The sequence below is a fragment of the Sphaeramia orbicularis genome, chromosome 13, assembly GCF_902148855.1.
Source record: "Sphaeramia orbicularis chromosome 13, fSphaOr1.1, whole genome shotgun sequence".
In the NCBI taxonomy this organism is placed as follows: domain Eukaryota; kingdom Metazoa; phylum Chordata; class Actinopteri; order Kurtiformes; family Apogonidae; genus Sphaeramia; species Sphaeramia orbicularis.
The window spans coordinates 30,560,820-30,581,208 of record NC_043969.1 but is presented as its reverse complement, the minus strand read 5'-3'; the positions used below and the strand labels follow the sequence as shown (position 1 = coordinate 30,581,208).

Below are 20,389 nucleotides of genomic sequence, written 5' to 3'. Positions count from 1 at the left end.
TTCCTTTAAAACTACATTCTGGGAAGTTAATATACCCCTAGAGACTGCAATAATATATAGGGAGGCATTATAGGGACATTCAGATGGTGTTAGGACCTGCTTTCCTTATACTTTATAAATATCATCATTACTTCATTGCTCTTGAAATTTACAGACAATCCCATTCATGCAGAGATGACCTGTACTTGGAAGTAAATGCTGATTTAAATAAAACAAAGACTGGTGTAACATTATTTGATTATTGTTTTCAGTAAATGACTGAGTGGCGTTCAGATGCAGGCAGTCATTTTCCTGTGGATCGGTCATCCGGACATAACGGCATGAATATTCAGTTGTTATGGTCGGTATATTTGCAGAGGTAGCATGAAATAGTGATAACAGATCAGCGATGGCACTTGGGGCAGCCTAAGCTCTGTCTCCTCCCAAAAAGACTTGTCTGGCTACACGGCAATGGCACAATGTACATGACCTGCTTATATTTTACAATACATAAAATTACTGTATGTTGTCATTTTGTGCTGTGGCTTTCATTGCCACTGATCTTCTGCTGTGGTTTAAACCTGCTAAGGGATTTGTGTGATTACTATTGCATTCTTCAATCACACTATGTTGTTTGTACTCATTTATTTTCCCACTTCTGTATGTTTTTTGGCTCATCATACTACTCCTGCATACATTATGCTGTTTAAACCGTTTAACCACCCATATATGCAGCTCATTTAGGACATTATCGTAATTAATTTTCACATTTTTACCTTTTAAACTTGATAATAAGCTTTGCCTATTTTTTCCCCTATTAACATGAATGTGAAACTCTGTCAAACCCACTCAACATTTAGCCTAAACTACTTTCACATATATTTAGCTATAGGGACTTCATTCAGACTGCAAAATTTACATACAGAAACATATTCTGTACTGATCATGTATTTGTTTATTGATGGTTAAAGTGTACTTCAAGCATCCATGTGACCGCAGAAGTGCGGTGCTAAACGTTAGCAAATAGTGACCTCCTGTGGTTAAAATGCATTCCACACAACATTGACTATATGACCCTGATGGGCTTTTTGTTTATGGCTCTTCACAGATGGTACTACTTACTATCTTTCTTGTAACCATGGAGGAAAAGACAAAAAAAATAGTGAATTGAGTAAATGTACATATGCCAAAACCTAAAGCATTCAGGATAAATCCATCAGCAGCTTAAACAGTGGTAACACAAAAAAAAATGTCCTCTCATCTAAGGGGCTGAAAAAGGTCTTCTTACTGATCATCATATGTCTCTATCTTGTGATATGGCATGGTAAAATAAGCAGGAAGGGGAGTTTAACACATGATGGAAGTACTGATTAATTCCAATATTGTGTAATCTCTTATGCACAGTTCTAGTAAAAAGGAAAGAATAAACAAAAAGTAAATCAGGGTGAATTATAAGTTTATACTCTTCTGGTACATTCAATGATGAGGGAATAGTCCACTGTTGCCTTAAACATCAGTAATATTGTCTGTAACTTAACAGAATCTCTACATTTCAACAGTCCTGACTTAATTAGAGTCTCTCTCACACTTTCTTGTAGCAGGTAAACAGCAGAATAGGTGACGTGCAGAATCCCCACTAGCCTATAATTCAGTGCATACAGAAATATCCCAACACATCATAATTTTTGTATGTATTACATCACTGTGTCACTTTATCATCTATTTATCACACCCAGAAATTTTGATTTCAGACTTTACACTACTTCATCACTGTAAGAAATATCAAGGTAACGATTTGATTGTATATTTGTGATTATTTGTTCATTTTTATATTTATCTTAAACTGACTGTAAAGCAATTGCTATTTACTATGTGATACAGTAGTTTGTTTTTCAGTATTGAATAAAAGTACACCCTGACCTCAACTTTTCTAAAGCTTTTCGAACATAATGTTTTATAGCTGCTTAAAGTTTTATCCATTATTTATGGGGTTATTCTGATTCTATTATCAGTTCTTTGCTTTCTGTGGTTCCTTTTGATCACCAATTGTTTTTAATTAGCTGAAGCTGAAAAAAAAGCAAAAGATCAAAATGGGCAAAAAAAGAAGAATACAAGTCTATGGACATGTTTTTTCACCAGTTAGTGTTGAGTGAAATATGATGGAGGTGGATGCTCAAGATATTCCTGAATGTGGAAGATACATCTGGAGTAAATATGGATACTATTCTGAGGACCAACCAGATGGTCTAGAGGTCTGTAGTTTAGGATGAACATTGTTGTGGGTAGTATTAGGAATACAAAAACCCCCGAAAAATGAAAAAAAAAAAAAAATCCAATGCAGTGTTATAACTTATATTTCAACCACTGCTGGGTACTTGCATATACTGTTGAACCTAGACCTGACCTTATTGCGACTGTGCAACTTACACGATTAAGCATAAACTGTCCACTAGATGGCGGTATGGATGCTAATGGCCATAAAATTTAGAAGAAGAAAAGGAGCTGCGCAACTTCCGGTTTTGACCGGAAATAAACAAAGTCAGACTCGACGGAGGAGGGAACAGAGCTGCCCGGCACTACAAGTAACAACATCTATAAGGTAAGAAACACCACCTAACTTTGTTTATTCCCACTGCAAGAAACATTAGTATGTGTTTACGGACTGTTCATTAAGATGTCAGACATTTCTCGAGTTGAATTATTAATATTTTTAAACGCTGTTTAGAAAAGTCCTACAGAGTAGGTCAAACCTGTGGCAGGTTTAAGCGGCAGCTTCAGTTTTGAACAAACTCTAATCTATGGCCAAAAATATAACGTCAAAAGGAAGAGATGGGCAGAAGAAAGCCTGTCAGACTATCTTTAATTTTTAAAAATACATTATGTCTATTATGTTTTATAGGTAGTGTTTCTGTCAGACAAAACGCTCCACCGCTAACTAAGCTAACGTCTGTTAAAATGTCGTCATGATAGTTACTTTTTTGATAAAATAATATTTTAGCTTATGGAGTTTAAAGCTAACTCGGCTTTGCATAGTTCGTGTTGCTCTGATGATGAATTCATCCTTGTTTGCTTGTTTGTTTATCTAAGGGGTCGGGTCTTGGTGCAGCAGCAGCTCGACACAGTGATCACCACCATGATGGCAACTAAAAGATTTGATAACTTTGAGGTGGTGTGTGAGTGGGCTTCATGCGGCTTCAAGGGCCACACTATGGAGGAGCTGAGCGACCACATGTCCCTGCATTTAAAGGACTACTTAGGAGACAGTGACGCTTTGGAGGAGCTAGGTGAGTAACTGGGCTGCTTACGGTATGAGTTTTTAGTTTGAAATGACGTAACCACCAGCGTCCCCGCCCCATTTCGCCATTTTGAACTTACAGTCACATACAGTCCAAGGGCAGTGCGTTCAATGTTTTTGTAAATTGTCTGTAAAATTCGTCCGATCGAATAATGCCTAGGAGACACTGCTGCGTTAAAAACTGTTCCAGTTACTCCCGTGATTGACACAGCAAACGTACAGACCCGGAGGTACGTTATTTTGGGTTTCCGACTAGTTTAATGCATTTACAATTTCCACACGCTAACCCACCATCACACGAACCAGGCCATCACTAAACTAGAATCGAACCCCTGTCACTTCACAGATACATGGAATAAGAATTTAGAGAGAAACCATAAAAAAGATAAACAATGCTGTCGATTGACTATGAAACAATGTTGATAGCATTTCACCATGACTACCCCCATAAATACAACACGGAAACACTGCACTATCCATGGGCTTACCGCTGACAGCACCACTGTGCTTTCACAGTCATCGGGCTAGTAGATCGACAAACCTTGAACCCAGCCACAGCAAAACTGTTCATAACTGTCAAGGGACTTGAGGCTTTTGAATTCTTGCACTGTGTTGTAACTTATGCCGAAAACGAGATCGTTAACTAACCGCATGATGTGAACACTGGTAGTTCGTAGGGGTCTATGTCCTTCATATCTCTGAACTTCTCCAAATACCTTTGCTTCGCAGTCATGTTGAGCTTCTCTCGATAGGGACCCCTTGCTTTCGCCGCCACCTTCTCTATTTTTTTCTTAAATCTTGATTTATACGGCTGTTTCCTGCATATCAGTACTATGCTGTTGCCCATAGCAACCGATAGCTTGTAAGTTCAAAATGACGCAGCCTTCCAGATATATCACGTGATATGACATATCATGACTATTAACTCTGAAGCGTAAATAAAGGCTGTATAGTGACATAAATGACAGGTAAGGTTTCAAGTAGATAAAGTAGACAGCACAGTCATTTATTTGATTATGCAGGGCTTGTCCTAGGTTTCTGGGGCCTTATATGCTGTGGTTAATGTTATTCAATTAGAAACTGTGCTTTTACTTCAACACAATTTTAAACTTTTGTAGCTTTTTCCCTATGTTTTCTGAATAATAATAATTATTGTTGTTGTTGTTGTTGTTGTTGTTGTTGTTGTTATTATTATTATTATTATTATTATTATTATTATTATTATTATACATGTGCATAAAATTTTGAAAAAGCTAGAGCACATAAACAACATCCAAAGAAGACTTAAAGACTAATTATACCAAAGAAATGTCATGAAAAGTAGCTCTAATCAGTACATCTTAGAAGAGACAATTACAAGTTATGTTGCTACCTACATTGATTTCACTGAAATGTGGCTCTGCCATATAATATTAAGGAAAACCTTGGAAAAACACTATGAAACTGAACCATTGTGTGGGATAGTGCTTTAAATTACCTGCAATAGTTTCACTTTTTTGTCATTCTTCATCAGATGAATACGCTTGCCTCTGGAATGGGTGTGAATTTGTATCAATGGGTAGTCCTCTGGAGCTGGAGATCCATACTTACTTCCACAACTACCATGGTAAACTCAAATTCATCGGATCACATCTGCTCAAGTCTCGCCCGGACCTGCCCACTTGCAACCAAGGTGTACACAGCAACAACCTTGTTCCTGAAGGATCAGAAGGATATGTTTGCCAGTGGGAACATTGTGATGTGAGTATATTTTATTTGTCACTTTATGACTGAAGTTCTTAGTGAAAGTTGATCAGAAACAGATTTGACAGATCTGTAAGTCTCTCTGTCTTCCGATATATCTTGTATTTTTGATTTAGATACTGTTGTTTTCATACAGAGCACATTTAACAATCCTGAGTGGTTCTACCGACATGTGGACAATCACGTTGAAAGTGCTGAGCCACAGTCTCTCTCACAACAACAGCAAGCACTTTTTTGCCATTGGACAGGTTAGTCAGTCAGAACAAGTTAAAACACGATACTGATCCTATTGTCACCTTATATAAACCTTCACCTATGGTGTTCAGCATACCTTTTACCTCTGTTACTCTGTCTCTATTACAGGGTGTGATGCTTTCTTTAAGATCAGGTATCGTTTGAGAGAGCACATGCGGAGCCACACTCAGGAGAGACTCGTAGCTTGTCCGACATGTGGCAGCATGTTCTCCAGCAACACAAAGTTGTTTGACCACCTCCACAGACAGGCTGAGCCAATGGGTGAGAATTCACCATGTAATTTTTTGATGATAGAATGCTCTTTGCGTTGCAGAGTGCTGATTTCTTTCTCATTCTAACAGAATCACTGGTTTGTGAACATTGTGGGAAAGCTTTTTCCAATGAGAGGCTTTTAAGGGATCATGTCCGTCAACACGGTAAATATTCAGAATGTAAAGAAAATGACATTGGTCACATCTAAGATCAGTAAGGATGGGTTGATTGTCTTTCTTCCACTTCCAGTGAATCAGGTCAAGTGTCCATTCTGTGACATGACCTGCACCACTTTGGCAGCTCTGAAGATCCATATCAGATTCCGTCACTGTGATGAGCGACCCTTCCCATGTGACTTCTGTGATAAAAGGTACGTGGTTGAAACATGGAATTAAGGTCCTAGACAACTCCCAGTAGTTCTGTTTATCATTTGAGGTGGCCCACACAAGAACAGGCTCCATAGACTGGTCTCACTGATTTAAGGCAACGTATTTAGTTAAAGCTTGTTAAAACTCTAGGTTAAGTTTCAGGAGTTGAAGTAAGAGGTAAAAAATGTCAGAAACTCTCCTCCTAGTCCAAATCAAAAGACTAATTATAAACATAGATGGCCTAATGCTCATGCTTTTAGGAAAACATAAAGCTGCTTTTTAAAGCTTCCATGTTGAGACACATGGTAGAGCAGCAGAGTTATGTCCAGGTTGCATCTGGTCTGCAATCAGATGCATTACAGCTGTCAGTTATGTATTTGACCATCTTACCTGTAGCCAAAACACAAACATTAAGTAGATGTGGAAGTCTCATGTCCTCTCAGGCAACTGCCAGTGATGCTAAAAAACTAACACTGCAGCTGTAATGCAAAAGTAGCAAACATTGCAGTAACAGTTTAAAGATTAGCTTTAAAAATGTAATGTCTCTGTTTGGCTGCTGTCCGTCACTGTCCAGTGTTAGCCTCTGTCTAGTCCTGTCAATGTGCTTGTATTCACTGTGTTTGAAACCAGCTGAATTCACTGTAACACTGTTGTTGCTCATTTTTTGTTTTCTTAGTTTTATGGCCAAACAGACAAAATAAGATATTTTCAAACTTACCATATATTGGCAACAACCTCCCAACAATTGCTGAATATAATTTTTGTTTAAAATGCTCAACCCTATTGACAACAGCTTCAGAGATAAAGGCATGGAAATACTCCAACCCATTCATAATGTTTGTTCTTCCTCATAACTAGCTTTTGAAATGTGATAGTTTAATCTATTTCAAGAAACAACACTGTTTCATAAATCATCCACTTGTAAATAGCTGGGTGTTAGCTTTTTATTTTTATAGCATCTTTCAGAACAGGAGTAACAAAAGGAAAAAAAGAGACACACAGGTACATTTGATTTTTAATAATAACATGCTGTTTGTTTCTGTCTTCGTGGGAATTTTTGTCCTCTATCTTAACTTTTTACATATATTTATAAATGCAAATATTTCTGTATTTCTGTACTCACTGAAATGTTATAAAATCATTTGGCATGTGCGTTTATATTTTTTCAACAGGTTTAAAAATCAGCGTGATCTACAAAAGCACACAGAGGTCCATAACGAAGGCTCTGTGTATCATTGCACGGTACAGGGCTGTGAATATTCCTGTCATACATTCCAAACTATGAACCACCATTTCAAGAGAGTGCATGAGGTTTGTGATTTTAAAGCTCTGAATAGACTTACTCCTCTACATATGGCACTTTATAAGGCGCATATATTTTGTAATCCTTCGTACTAACCTGTATAATCTCTACTAACAGGATGGGGGCATGGCCAAATATAAATGCCATATCTGTGATAAGGTCTTCTCCTGGTGTTATACTCTGACCCTTCATCTACGCAAGAAACATGAGCTGAAATGGCCGTCGGGACATTCCCGCTTTAGGTATGTGTCAACACTTAACCCCTGAACATCGACTGTCACAGATTTGCAGATAGCGTATGTATTCCCCCATTGCCGGTTCAGGCATATTTGATACGTATCTAGTCAGGACACTGAAAATAATTTTATGGCATCAATAAAACCATTTCTATTTCCTAAGGCAGAAAATATGTTCTATTACTTTTTCCATTGCTATTGGCCTAGTGTCACAAATTTGCATCACACCCTGATTTCTATCTATTTTTTGTGCTTTAGTCAAAGTGGATCTTCACTTAATTCAGCATCTGCTTGAAAGCAAAAATCCCAATGTATTTTTTAATATACTTGTATATAAATTCAGGCATTAAAGGGGTCATGTTTTGCTAAACCCACTTTTATTAGTCTTTGGTGCATTTATTTGAGTATTTGGGGACCCTAATACTTCAAAAAGTTTGAATTAGAACCCTCCAGGTGTTGCAAATCTATCTTTATATTCATTTTGGCAAAAATCGGGTGGATCTCTACAACGTGTTTTAATTCCTGCTTACTTTTTTGCATCTTTAACTAGTTACATCATGACATTTGCGCATATAAGGTCAAGACTTCTGATGAGCATTTCTCCAAGTATGCCATAATTGTTTGTCAGCAGCAGTGGTTGTAGTCCATACTGAAAATATGTCCAAACTTCAAGCTGATCACCTAAAATGTTCCGTTGTTGGTTGCATTAACGAACACAAGTAGTTGAACAGGACAGAGCAGCACATTCAACAACCTGGAGGGGGTGGGGCATGAAGTGGCTCATTTGCATTTAAAGGCCAGTGCTCAAAACGACCTTTTTGGTGTCATTAGTCTGAAATATGGTTGAAGATGGACCTGTGGAGTTGAATTAATGAAGAATTCAGACCCAAGCATAGAATTTACAGTTTATGTAGACCACAGGGAAATGTTTTAAAATGCATAATTCCATTTCAAAAAAGCAAAATATCACTCCTTTAAGATGTGAAGAAACAGTTTCTTACATCCGCCAAATTTATTGACGGTGTCTGTTGATGTTACTCCCTAGATACAAGAAGGATGTAGACGGCTTCCTAAAAGTGAACATGGTGCGATTTGAGACTGTAGAAGTGACAAAAGAGATCATGAAGAACATGGCCAAAAAGCCTCAGGGCCATCGGAAAAGCCAGAGAACCAGCAGCCGAAACAAGAAGGCCGCCATCATGCCGGAGAGTAACCGCAGCTCTCCTGTCGGGTCCTCCTCACCTTCGTCCAGCTCGTCTTCCTCCTACTCCTCAGACCTTTCCGGAGGTGAGGACGTTTCATCTCAGCCCAGTCCCAGAGGCAGTGACTCCCCCGTGTACTGCGTCATGAGTACCATTCCGCACATTGAGGACGAGTCTGGAGGGTTTCCTCAGGAGGACAGTAACACCAGTGGAACATCCGGAGCAGTCCAGGCCCTCACAGAGGTGGCACGGGGCCTGGGCATGGATGTGGTGTGATTCCTCTCCATCCCATAGTGTTCAGTCACAAACATCCATGAGGATATCTTGTAACTGTTGTGCAGTTAAATCATTTTACTTCTTCCAGTATATTTTGCTGTGAAGCTGTCAGCAGACACTGAATGGCCTGTTTTTATAGCCAAAGCTTTTAGATGTTGTGTTTTAAACTCAAATGTTTCACCTGTTGTCTCAGTATTGGTTTTTGCAGATAAAGCTTCAAGTTTCGTGATGCCTTGCACTGACATGTTATCACTTAATGTTTCTGTGACGCCTCGTGAATGTGATGACTTTAAAGCACTACGATGGAAGGATCTAGGAAATATTTCTTACATCTGATGTTTCTTGTTCCTTACATGTTTTGGTTTCTCTTATTTTTACATAATGGTGCACAACAGAGGATGTCAGAGAATACTTTTTTACTGTAGCCTTGGATTGTTGCTTAATATGTGTTATTTTAATGCAGAAATTAGTTTATGTTGTTACAGATTTTAAATACATTTTGATACAAAGAGAAAATGCTCCTTTTTGTTTTTTAGTGTTGATTCAATTAACCTGCACAATGACACACAAGGGGAGTATACACAGCCCGGGCAAAAAAAAAAAAAAGGTTGCACATGCAGTATTTGACTGCACCACCTTTGGTTTTGATTACAGGAGACATTCACTGTGACATCTTTTTTACCACATAATGCTTATGTAGTGTCACAATAAGGTTCCTAATATGTTTTCCATCCATAGTTGCATTCATTTTTTATTTTTGATGATGGAGAATTGGACCACTTCATCAAGTCTTCACATCCTGAATTGGAGTCTGGACTTTATGGTGGTTAATCCATGTGTGAAAATGTCTCCTCCCTGACAAGCCCGATGATCCTGATCAGTCTTTGCATTGTCCAGTCTTTTTAACGTTAAAGAAATGAGAGTCTACTAAGCATTGTGTGGCAAAAAAAGATGTCACAGTGAATGTCTCCTGTAATCAAAACCAAAGGTGGTGCAGTCAAATATAGCATGTGACTTTTTTTTTTTTTTTTTTTTTTTTTTGATCTGGGCAGTGTACGTAGTGACTTACCAGATCACATTTAACACAAAAAGGGGAGAACAGTACAAATACTAATTTAATTTAAGTCAAAAATACTAAGTCCCCCCCCCTTTTTTGAAGCTCTTAGTATGGTCCTTGCCAGGGACCATCCCATAAATTTCTACTCCACCCATCTGTTCAACCTTTTGCCTCATGGGAATGGATGACCTGCAGCTACCAGGTAAGTCAAAGAAGAGAACAAAATTAGCAAAATATAACAAAGCATTAACTAAATGTGAGCACACTTGCATTTAAAACAGGGCTTTGTATGTTAAACTTAATTCTAAATCAAATGTACAAGTGTTGGGGATTTAAGTGTCTGCACCTTAAAACAATTTAAACCAGTATGTGTGAGTGTGATGACATTATAATGTGATGCTGTGTCCACCACAAGTATATTACACTTAGTCCCATAACTAAACTTCTTAGTTACAGGGTTTGTACGGGTGCTTGAAATCCTTGAAATTGCTTGAATTTCATGTGTTTTCAGGTCTGAAAAGTGCTTGAATTTCAGTTTAAGTGCTTGAAAGTGCTTGCAATTATGTGATTTATTTTTAATATTAACTCTTCCAGGTTTTATGTCAAGCCAAAGCTACTTACAGAGAGGTGATACATTTTGAAACACAAAACTTTATGTCAAAAAAGACAATTACTAGGTGTTCTCAGGTCAACTCCAGGTACATTTTTATCTTAATCTTTGTCTCGGTGTGAGTGTGTTTCTGAAGAATGCCAAGTGGCTTCCCTTTTTTTGGATAAAACTTTGTGTTCTCTTTAAATGAATAAAACTTTTTGCTATTATGAAACATAAAATTAGATGTTCACAGCATAATACAATGTACATTGTGATTAAAAAGTGACAAAAAATAATTGAGTACATGTATTCCTGTAGATATGTATTTTACCCCAGCGATAAGGTGCTGTGCTGGAAAAATTTTGAAAAAGACCCTTAAAAGTGCTTGAATTTGACCTTGAGAAGAGCGTATGAACCCTGTAGTTAAACTGCAGCCTTGTTTTACAGATGAGTATTTATACTATTTGACCAATTTGAGAAGAACCCTGTGTACTTTTGCATCCATAACCCCCCAAGACCCTAGCAATGCATTTTTGTCCTCTTTACATGACAAGAGTTTCACACCTTTACTTAAAAAACGACATTCAGTTAAAAAGAAAAAAAAGTATCATCTGTTTCCAATCAAGGCAATGATGTAATGTAAAAAAAAAAAATCCAACACTTTTACTTTCCAGGGTCTCAGTAAGATAATATAATAAAATAATAATTTAGCAAATGACTTATACAACAATTAAAAAAACAGTACAAACTCCACAGAGGATCCGTGTCAGAATATAAGTTGATCTCCTTTTATTTCACTGCAAACACAACAGACCAACCCGTGGCCATGATAATCACAGTCTAAGTCAGTGTTTGTTGTGAAAGTAGCTGCTCTATTTTTCTCCAGATTGTCTGTGTCGACTCAGAGTCCTGAGTAGGAAGGTGTTATGAAGCCATGATGGGGGAGAGGATGCTGACAGTAGAGGAGGTAGGAGTTGTGAACATGTGACTGTAGAAACATCCTTTGCCTGATACAAGAACGCTCATGTTCCCTCAAACCAGGAGAGAAATAAAGTGGAAGCGTTGGGATGCCAGTTAAAGCCTCTGTGTCTCTCTGGGCTACACATGGTATCCTGATTGCATTGCATGTATTTAGTGTATTGTCTCTTTGAAGGTTTTGCCTGGAAGGGAGATCAGTTTTCTTCTGTATCCCCCATAATGCAGTTTGGTGTGAGTACATTTCAGCTGCAGGCTTCATAGGAGTTCGGTGTTGCACTGTGGTACATCTGCTTTTGGAATAAAAAGCAGAAACCTCACCGGTAACATGTTGCACAGGTACGTTGTGTGATGATAGATGTGTGTGGAGTATCCTGGCAGACTCAGACCGGTTGTTGCTGATTTCCTGCTTCATTCTCTTCACTTTACTGAAGCTGCTAGACTCACACTGCCTCTTCCTGTCCCAGCAGTGTCCGGCAACCACGACAGGAGTCTCCCTGAGTTTCCACGTCTTATCCATCAGAGGTGAGGCTTCCAGCCGCTGGTGTCTGTGCTCCTTCTCATCTGTTTTTGGAGGTTGTTTCTCCCAGTCAAAGCTCACCCTCTTGACAGTGTGACTGAGGCGAGATGATGCTGAGGGCATGTCAGGATGAGCTGGATGACACTGAAACTGTTTTACGTTTTCCACTGTTTTTCCCACATCAGTCCTGTTATTGCTTCCATGCACTGCCTGTCTACACGGAGAGTCTTAAAACAGAGAAATAGAACAGCTTTAATTACCACAAATGACTTTTATTATAAAGAAATCCTCATTTTGTTGGCTTTAAAAATTCACCTGGATTTTGGTGAGTGAAGGGTTCCTTGTGTAGCACCACATCAGGTAGACTAGTTACAGGATATTCGGGTGTTACTTCTTGATGCAGACTAATACAATTTGCATGCTCTTTCTGCAAAGTGATACATCAGATACAGTTATTAAATTAACATATTAAAAGATATCAAATGTAAGAGTGGGCTTACACAGTCACAGACAGTATATCTGGAAAGTATTCACATCACTACACTTGTGTTCCAAACTTAATGTTTTTTGGTTTGGTTAGTTTGTTTGTTAACACTTTAGCAGCAAAACTATTGGTTGAATTCATACCAAACTGGGTTTATAAACTGCCAGTGAACCAGAAGAGATCTGATTACATTTTGGGAAAAGTAGGTCAAAGTTCAAATTTTCTTAAATTAATTTTTTATATCTTTTTTTTTTCATTTACTTATACTGGGTGAAATTTCAAACATATGTAGCAGCAAAACTATTGATTGAATTCATACCAAATTGGGTTTCTAGATTGCCAGTGATCCACAATACATGTCATTACATTTTCGGAACAATACGTTAAAGTTAAAAAAAAAAATTATGAATTTTTTATGTCCTTGCTTTCCCCCATTTATTTATGATGGGCAACATTTCAAATGTCTATGAAAACATCAGTTTTGTTTTAATTTACTTCAAACTTGGCACATATATAGAAGCAGTTGATATACTGACATCAGCACATGCATAGACATGACATCAGCTGGATTGATGCCAAAATAAGCTACAATATGTGAGAGGGGTGGGGTTTGTTGTACCAGGCACCACTTGTTCCAAAATACATTCTTTTTATTTTTGTACCTCAAAATTCTACATGCAATACCTCATAATGACAAAGTGAAAAACATTTGTTTGAAACTTGCAAATTAATTAAAAATAAAAACAACAAGTGGTGCCAGGCACAACAAACCCTGCCCCTCACACATATTTTGCCCATTATAATTAAATAAGAAGATTTTAAAAACTCATAAAAAATTGGAACTTTGACATACTTTTCCCAAAATGTAATGAGATCTATTCTGGTTCACTGGCAATCTATAAACTAAATTTGGTAAGAATTCAACCAATAGTTTTGCTGCTAGACTGTTAAACAAACAAACAAACAAACTGAACCAAAAACAATACCCCTTGCTTCCCTTTCGGGGGGCGGGGTGAAAATATAAGAAGTACATAAGTATTCATAGTGTTTGCCATGACACTCAAAATTGAACTCGGATTGAATGTGTTTCCTCTCAGAAAGGCACACCACTTTCAGATTGTCGGAACAAATGTATTTCTTCATGTTGGTATTTCTGCTCTGATGTTGCATTATAAACCGTTTTCTATTATTAACACAAATAGTTACATCCCCTTCTTCCAAAAATAACATAGTTTTGAGTTAAATGGCAGCAGCATGACTGTACATTGTACTGTACACACTGCTGATGAGAAATTACAAGTCTTTTACACTGAGGAACATTATTCTGAAATTCTTCTATAATTTGTTGAAAGTTTGTGAACCTCTGCTCATCTTTACTTTTGAGAGACTCTGCCTTTCTAAGATGCTCTTTTTACACCCAGTCATATTACAGACCTGTTGTCAATTCAAATAATCCACTGCAAAATGTTCCTCCAGCTGTTTATTTTTGACACCACTAAATATGTTTACAGCATTTTGTTTCCCTATTCTGACTTTCTGGATATGTGTTGCTGCCATTAACTTGAGAATCTCCATGTGTTTTCTATATGTTGAATAAAATATACATGTATGAGATTTGTAATTCATCCCATTTTTATTCATGTTACATAGCCTTTTTCTGCGAATTGAAGTTGCAAAATATACAGTCAAAAATGTGCATATATATATATATATATATATATGTATATGTATATGTATATGTGCATGTATATTTACTTATTTATTTATTTATTTATTTATTTATTTATTTATTTTTCTTATTAAAATTTCTGCTCTAATATTACAACCTGAAACCTTTTCTATGTCTGTCATGGCCAATTAAAGCAAATGATTAAATCAAATAACAATAAAATACTTCAACAGATATTCACAATTTAATTCCCAAACATTATAGGAGCAAAATTATTACTTATTTTAGTTCTTACCTTGATTTTCTCCTGGTAATAAATATTCCATGCTATCCAGACATGCAGTGCACCCCCTCTTCCTCGCTTCTGAAAAACATGTCATATGTGTCAGAGGTCATGCACAAAGCTTTTTTCTTTTAATTATTAACCAGTCTGTCACATTCTATTGCATCTTGGACCTACTGGTGACCTGAAGGACATCTGAGGTGTTTTGTGGAAGGTGGTGACAGGGGTGAAGGAGTGCACTCTGGGTGTTTCTTTGGGAATGTGGTGTGTTAGCTGTGGCATAAGACAAAAAAGAAGACTTTAACCTTTTCAAACCTTTTAAAATTAATTGGAAAAAAAAAAATGGAAAAATGGAAAGCATCCTTACATTAGTGCCCTTTGTTTTCATTGTAGCTGGAGCAGGTGTAACAACTGATGTTTGTGGACGGGCGGGAGTGAAGAGAACGTGTTGATGCATGCACACGACTGTGGAGATGCCAGTATGTGCGCTTTGGACTTCTGAGATGGTGGGATGATACGGTAAACACCAGAGGAAACAATTTCAACATCAATATTTAACACAATGCATTCATCTGTGAAGCAGACATACAGTATTATAAAGTGGTGGGATGTAAACTATAGATGAATGTACACACCTGACTAAAGCTCCTGAAGACCCAAAGGAGTCACAACACACCAGTAACACTCAGAGATGTGTCCGTACTGGAGAAAGTTAGAAAATCAACAACAGATTAAGATTGTTACCAGATTAGGAATCAAACAAGACCAACAAACCAGGGGGCCCCATGCAAAAAAACATATCATTTTGGGCCCTACCTTTTCAATGAGCGAACCATGAAAACCCCTGAAAATATTTAAAAAAATTAAAAATATATATGAAAAATACTGTCTGACATGGATCCATATTCTACTTAACCCATAAAGACCCAAAGATCCACTGCTGATCTAAACCATCCACTGATTTAAAATGTTTAATACCTGTTGATCCCCTAATCCTATCAATACATGTAAATAATTGGTCAGTTTGTCATCGTTTCGTGGTCATCGAATTGTATGGTATGATCATTTTAAATTATGTACATTTTATATATATTATATTTTTATGTATGGTATGATTGTTTTAAATGATGTATATTTTATGCTTGTACTGCAATGTTGTGGGCGTGGACTGGAGTTGAGAATTACCACTAACTATAAACTCCATGTGCATCACATCAGCTGCAAACTTGTAACTTTGTTTGACAGCATTGTCCCTGGCAAATAAATAAATAAATAAATCAGACCCATTTGGATGTTCAGAGGCTCTGTAGTTACCATGGAAACACTGTCATCTTCTGCAACACTTGGTTTTATATTCAATTAATGATATATTTTGCTGAAAAAGTCACTTTTTCTTCAGTTTTCTGTTTCTGATATAACATTTGAATTTACTCTGAGCTTTTCTGAACATCTATATAATCAGTGAATTAAGTATAGAAAAAATATTAGATTTTTACTGAAGAAATGTAAAATAAAGATGATAATATTACAAAAAACAGTGATAAATCCCTTAAGAAAAGGGTAATATAAAGGAAAAACAACTAGCAGCACTGGGTCCTTATGGGTTAAAATAGATTGTACGATTTTAAGCAAAAATGATGAGAATGGTGCAAGTCATCTTTTACATTTTAAGATATATTTTACTTTGATAACTATTATAATTATTTTTTACATTTATATACAAATAAAATATAGCTTTTGGATGGAATTAAATTTAAATCGTCATATGCTTCTTCATCATCTCTATTGGATTAACTGGATTTTATTTTTGCCTAAAACAAAACTAACGCAAAGCATAAAAATGGTTATTGTGAAAAACAGCCTTATATGGTCATGGGTTAATAATTTTCTTTAAAAGATTGACTAATGTTGTAATATTTTCTCGGGCCCCTGTCAGTCCCTTTTCTTCCCTTTATGATGCCCCTGCACCAAACATAAAAACCAGCATCACCTTTAGCCTACTGTTACTCATATATCTTAAAAAAGGAAGAAAAAAAAGAGCTTTTAAATAATGCATATCATAAAATATCTAATGCACCTATCTGGCAATTTGCCTTGCAAATCACATGCAAATGGTATTATCTTGTTAGACTGCATTAAAGAGACAGTAATCCCATTGTGGCTTTCAGTGTGCCAATCCATTTAATTAATTTTGGATCCATCCGTTCCAAGGACACATGATTAGTAATGCTGTTAGTGAATGGAGAACAGTATGACATGCTGTAAATCTGTTATGGATATAAAGAGTAGAAAAAGAAGAATTTATAGGTCTCTGATATAATTGTTCTCTTATGGGCTGTTGCTCAGTTTAGGGGAAAGTCATGGAGACATTGTACAGTATCCTGCTGTTATCCAGAGAGAAAAATGACAATGTACATCATATGAAGAGTTCATTTCTTTTTTTTTTTTTCTTACTAATGATACATACACCTAATAAGAATCTTATAAATTAAAAATAATAATGTACTAAAAATAGAGGATTTATTTATGCAAGCAATGTTATACAAGTCCAGTTCAATCTAGCTATAACGCAAAAAAAAAAAAAAAAAAAACACTCTGTGGAACCATTAAATGAGTATCTGTAGTGAAACTGCAGTGAAGTAAAACAAAGGAGTTAATATTCTTATTTAAAGTAATGGATTGCAGGGTTTTCTGTTTGAGCCAGTGACCCCTTACCCACCTTTAGCCTGGAGAAATCCAATAGCCCGATCCCTCCTTTCTCATAAAGACAAGATTAGCTGGAGGTTACACACTCTATGTTCTCTAAATTTCGTCCATGTCAGCGTGCCACAGAAATCTCTTAATCTAATAAAGGAGCTGTTTGTTAGAAGCACAAACAGAGTGAATGAGGGATGAGAAATGTTAAGCGGTGTCATGAGAGGGCACAGAGAGGATAAAACATGGCCCTTGAATCACATCACACAGGTACTTTCAAACCTTTAGAGTTTCTGATCATTCGCTCGTCATCTTTTATCAGTCATCAACCTCAATGCAGAATGAACAAATAAGGCTTTTAGTAAAATGATCAACTGTTATGTTTGGGGAACGTAGTTTTCTTTGTTATATGATTGTTGATTAGTCTCTATTCTCCATTAATCAACAATCCATGAAATAAGTAAAATCATTATTACAGCACTAGTGCGTACAGTCCATATGAGCTGAAAAGCATTGTACGCATTAGATCTTTCTAATCTTTCTAAAGCAAAATTTAAGGTTTTTAATTTATTAACTGTTATTTCCTCATTTCAGTACATTATAAACCAATTATTTAGTGCTTTTAGCTTCTAAGGAGAGGGGATTCAAGTCTGACTAGTATGTAAAAGTATAAAACGCCAAATTTATCTGAGCTTTACTGTCAAATACGAGCCTTACCTGTGTGATGAAGTGAACAAGTAGAACGTCTAGTGGCTTCCTGTTTTTTTTTTTATCATCCAGTGAATATAATCCACCTCCTTATCTCAGTCAATGAAGTGACGATAAAGGCTCCTTATCTTTAAATGTCCATCACATGAACTATTCAGTGGGTTTCTGTGGGTCCTGAACAGTCCCTTCAGTCCACCACAGACCACCTGTTCCTGTGAACCGATGTCAGCTGTCTGCTGTCCTACGATGATTAGTCAGTGTTACTTACCAACACCAGGAAAGACCATTAACTACTCCTAATGGCTTATGTTAATCCCATTAGCAACCTAAACCCCTCTGATTCAGTTTAAGGGAAGACATCTTATAGGACATCTGAAAAAAATGACACAAAAACACAAACATAAAAACAAATCAATGCAAACAAAAAGCATTACAGTTTTTTTTTTTTTTCATTTTACAGAAAACTGAGGTGACACTTTATTAATATTTAAGATGAGCTGATTCCTTTTGAAACAGTTCTGATGTGAAAGAAACAAAATTAATTAAAGTATACATAAAAGTTAAATTTTCTGATATACTGTAGAAATTATATAGCGCATAATATCATAAAATGCCTTTTAAATTAGTCATTAGGATGTCTACACTCAGTTTAGAACAAAACAGATAAATAAAATACACCTGGTCAATAAAACATTAATACTGTACAACTTCAGTTAGTGAGCAGCTCTTTGTCTAATACTATTATCTAAAGCTCTTTTTAATTTGTTTTCACAGTGGGCACATGTTTAACTTGCAGATAAATTTAACATATATGGTTTATAAGAAGCATAACAGCATGTGTGATTTATATAGTTTTTTCTTAAAGATCACATGGAGCTTTTATAAACCCTTAAAATTACTTGAGTAATTAGCATTTTTCTTATTTAAAAAAAAGTAATGAAATGTAGATACAGTCAAGTTTTTCTCTTAAAAAAATGTTGGACTATGAAACTTTAAACTGGTATTTATAGGATTACAATTGTGAAAATGAATATTAGTTATGCTCAGGACTAAAATTGGACAAATTTGACTCAGAAATGTGGAACAGAAGAATAATTTTCTAATATATTACGCCTTTTTGACACGACAGTGTTTGGCTTTAACAACCCCCGAAAGATGCCTTGTAAAACGAGACGCAAGAGCTGAAAAACAAGAACTTAAACCTTGTACACACTTGTTTGTGTTGGCGTATACGATGAATCTAAGTATATCTATGTACTGGCAATAAATCCGTCATCTCCAAATATAGCTGCAGTGTTTAGGTTGCCGGATGGAACACCTCTAAATACCAAAACAGATTCTTTGAATTCTGTGATTTGGCATGAGATGACTGTCCTGAGTGGCCCCAGACAAACTGGGCTACCCTTCAATTGGATCCCATTAAGCAGAACATAAGAGGCTGATTGGATGAAGCTTTGGGATGACATGTTCTCCTTGATTAGCTAATGCCATTCTCACTAACCATCCAAATCCTGTTAGTATGGGTAGGGGTAAGCTGATGCTCTCTCAAAGAACAGTAGTGACCCTGCCACAAACCATTACCCTTTATAAACTGAAATCCATAATGTGCCAAAAACAATTAGACATAAAGACCCAAACAACCACTGGCAACCAAAACTATCAACTGATGTTAACTGTTTAATACCTGTTGATCCACTAATCCTATCAATACATGTAAATAATTGGTGTAAAATTACAGTTTGTCGCCTTTTCATGGTCATCAGATGTGACCCATTTGGATGTTCAGAGGCTCCGTAGTGACCCTGGTAACACCGTCATCTTCTACAACATTGATTCATCAGTAAAACCCATAGAGTTTAGTAACTGGCAGTGGTTGTACACAGTTATTTTATGTTCAGTTTAGGATATATTTAGCCAAAAATGTCCCTTTTTTTTCAGTTTTCTGTGTTTTGATATAATAACCTTTGAATTGTTCTGAACTTTTCTGAACATCTACACGATCAGTGAATTAAATACAGGAAAACACATGATTTTCACTGAATATTGCAAAATGCAGAAGATTCTGTAATCACAAATAGTGTGACAAAATCATTTGGAAGTCACCACAAAAATAGTTCTAGGTCTTAATTCAGTATAAGGCACATCTTGCAGTAATGTCCAGAAGTTTAAAGGCTCCTTTAACTGATTTCACTCTGATTATGTATGTTTATAAAAAAAACAAAAAAACAAAAAAACTGACTTAATTCAATGAAAACTACGTGAAAATATTTCAACTACTAGAGCTGGAGAACATTTAGGTTTAACATTGTAAAGTTATTAGTCCCTTCCGCTGCTGCATTGATTTGTTGAAGCTTTGGCTGCTTCATAAAAACTTCCATCTTTATGATAGATCACTACATACACATAAAATAAAATGAGATGCTTTTACCAGAATCAAAATTCTAGACCTCTCATTAGATTTTTTTTTAGACTCTGAGTACAAATAGCCAGTGTTTATT

The 20,389-nt window shown here is 36.4% G+C and overlaps 2 protein-coding genes across 2 annotated transcripts; one reads left to right on the top strand and one right to left on the bottom strand.

Moving 5' to 3' along the window:
- The first annotated feature begins 2,523 nt into the window (after positions 1-2,523).
- LOC115432093 (histone H4 transcription factor) lies at positions 2,524-9,419 on the top strand. The gene is made up of 10 exons (XM_030152903.1): positions 2,524-2,578; positions 3,067-3,263; positions 4,788-5,014; positions 5,154-5,265; positions 5,381-5,533; positions 5,614-5,688; positions 5,774-5,894; positions 7,065-7,203; positions 7,313-7,437; positions 8,477-9,419. The coding sequence occupies exons 2-10, from the start codon at positions 3,113-3,115 to the stop codon at positions 8,907-8,909; spliced, it is 1,536 nt and encodes a 511-aa protein (XP_030008763.1). The 5' UTR covers positions 2,524-2,578; positions 3,067-3,112; the 3' UTR covers positions 8,910-9,419.
- A 1,902-nt stretch (positions 9,420-11,321) lies between these two features.
- Positions 11,322-18,162, bottom strand: LOC115431836 (uncharacterized). The gene is made up of 8 exons (XM_030152498.1): positions 17,901-18,162; positions 15,125-15,191; positions 14,987-15,015; positions 14,857-14,956; positions 14,667-14,762; positions 14,502-14,570; positions 12,369-12,480; positions 11,322-12,280 (listed from the first exon to the last, which is right to left on the bottom strand). Exons 4-8 carry the CDS (start codon positions 14,944-14,946, stop codon positions 11,460-11,462), a joined length of 1,188 nt encoding a protein of 395 aa, XP_030008358.1. The 5' UTR covers positions 14,947-14,956; positions 14,987-15,015; positions 15,125-15,191; positions 17,901-18,162; the 3' UTR covers positions 11,322-11,459.
- Between the last annotated feature and the right edge of the window lie 2,227 nt (positions 18,163-20,389).

Excerpts from the sequence above, each read along its gene's own strand:
- LOC115432093 (XM_030152903.1), top strand. The coding sequence starts at position 3,113 with ATGATGGCAACTAAAAGATTTGATAACTTTGAGGTGGTGTGTGAGTGG. Across the intron at positions 3,264-4,787 it reads TGACGCTTTGGAGGAGCTAG|ATGAATACGCTTGCCTCTGG; the intron begins GTGAGTAACTGG and ends ATTCTTCATCAG. Across the intron at positions 5,534-5,613 it reads CAGACAGGCTGAGCCAATGG|AATCACTGGTTTGTGAACAT; the intron begins GTGAGAATTCAC and ends TCATTCTAACAG.
- LOC115431836 (XM_030152498.1), bottom strand. The coding sequence starts at position 14,946 with ATGCATCAACACGTTCTCTTCACTCCCGCCCGTCCACAAACATCAGTT. Across the intron at positions 12,481-14,501 it reads ATTACCAGGAGAAAATCAAG|AAAGAGCATGCAAATTGTAT; the intron begins GTAAGAACTAAA and ends ATCACTTTGCAG. Across the intron at positions 12,281-12,368 it reads CTTCACTCACCAAAATCCAG|ACTCTCCGTGTAGACAGGCA; the intron begins GTGAATTTTTAA and ends CTCTGTTTTAAG.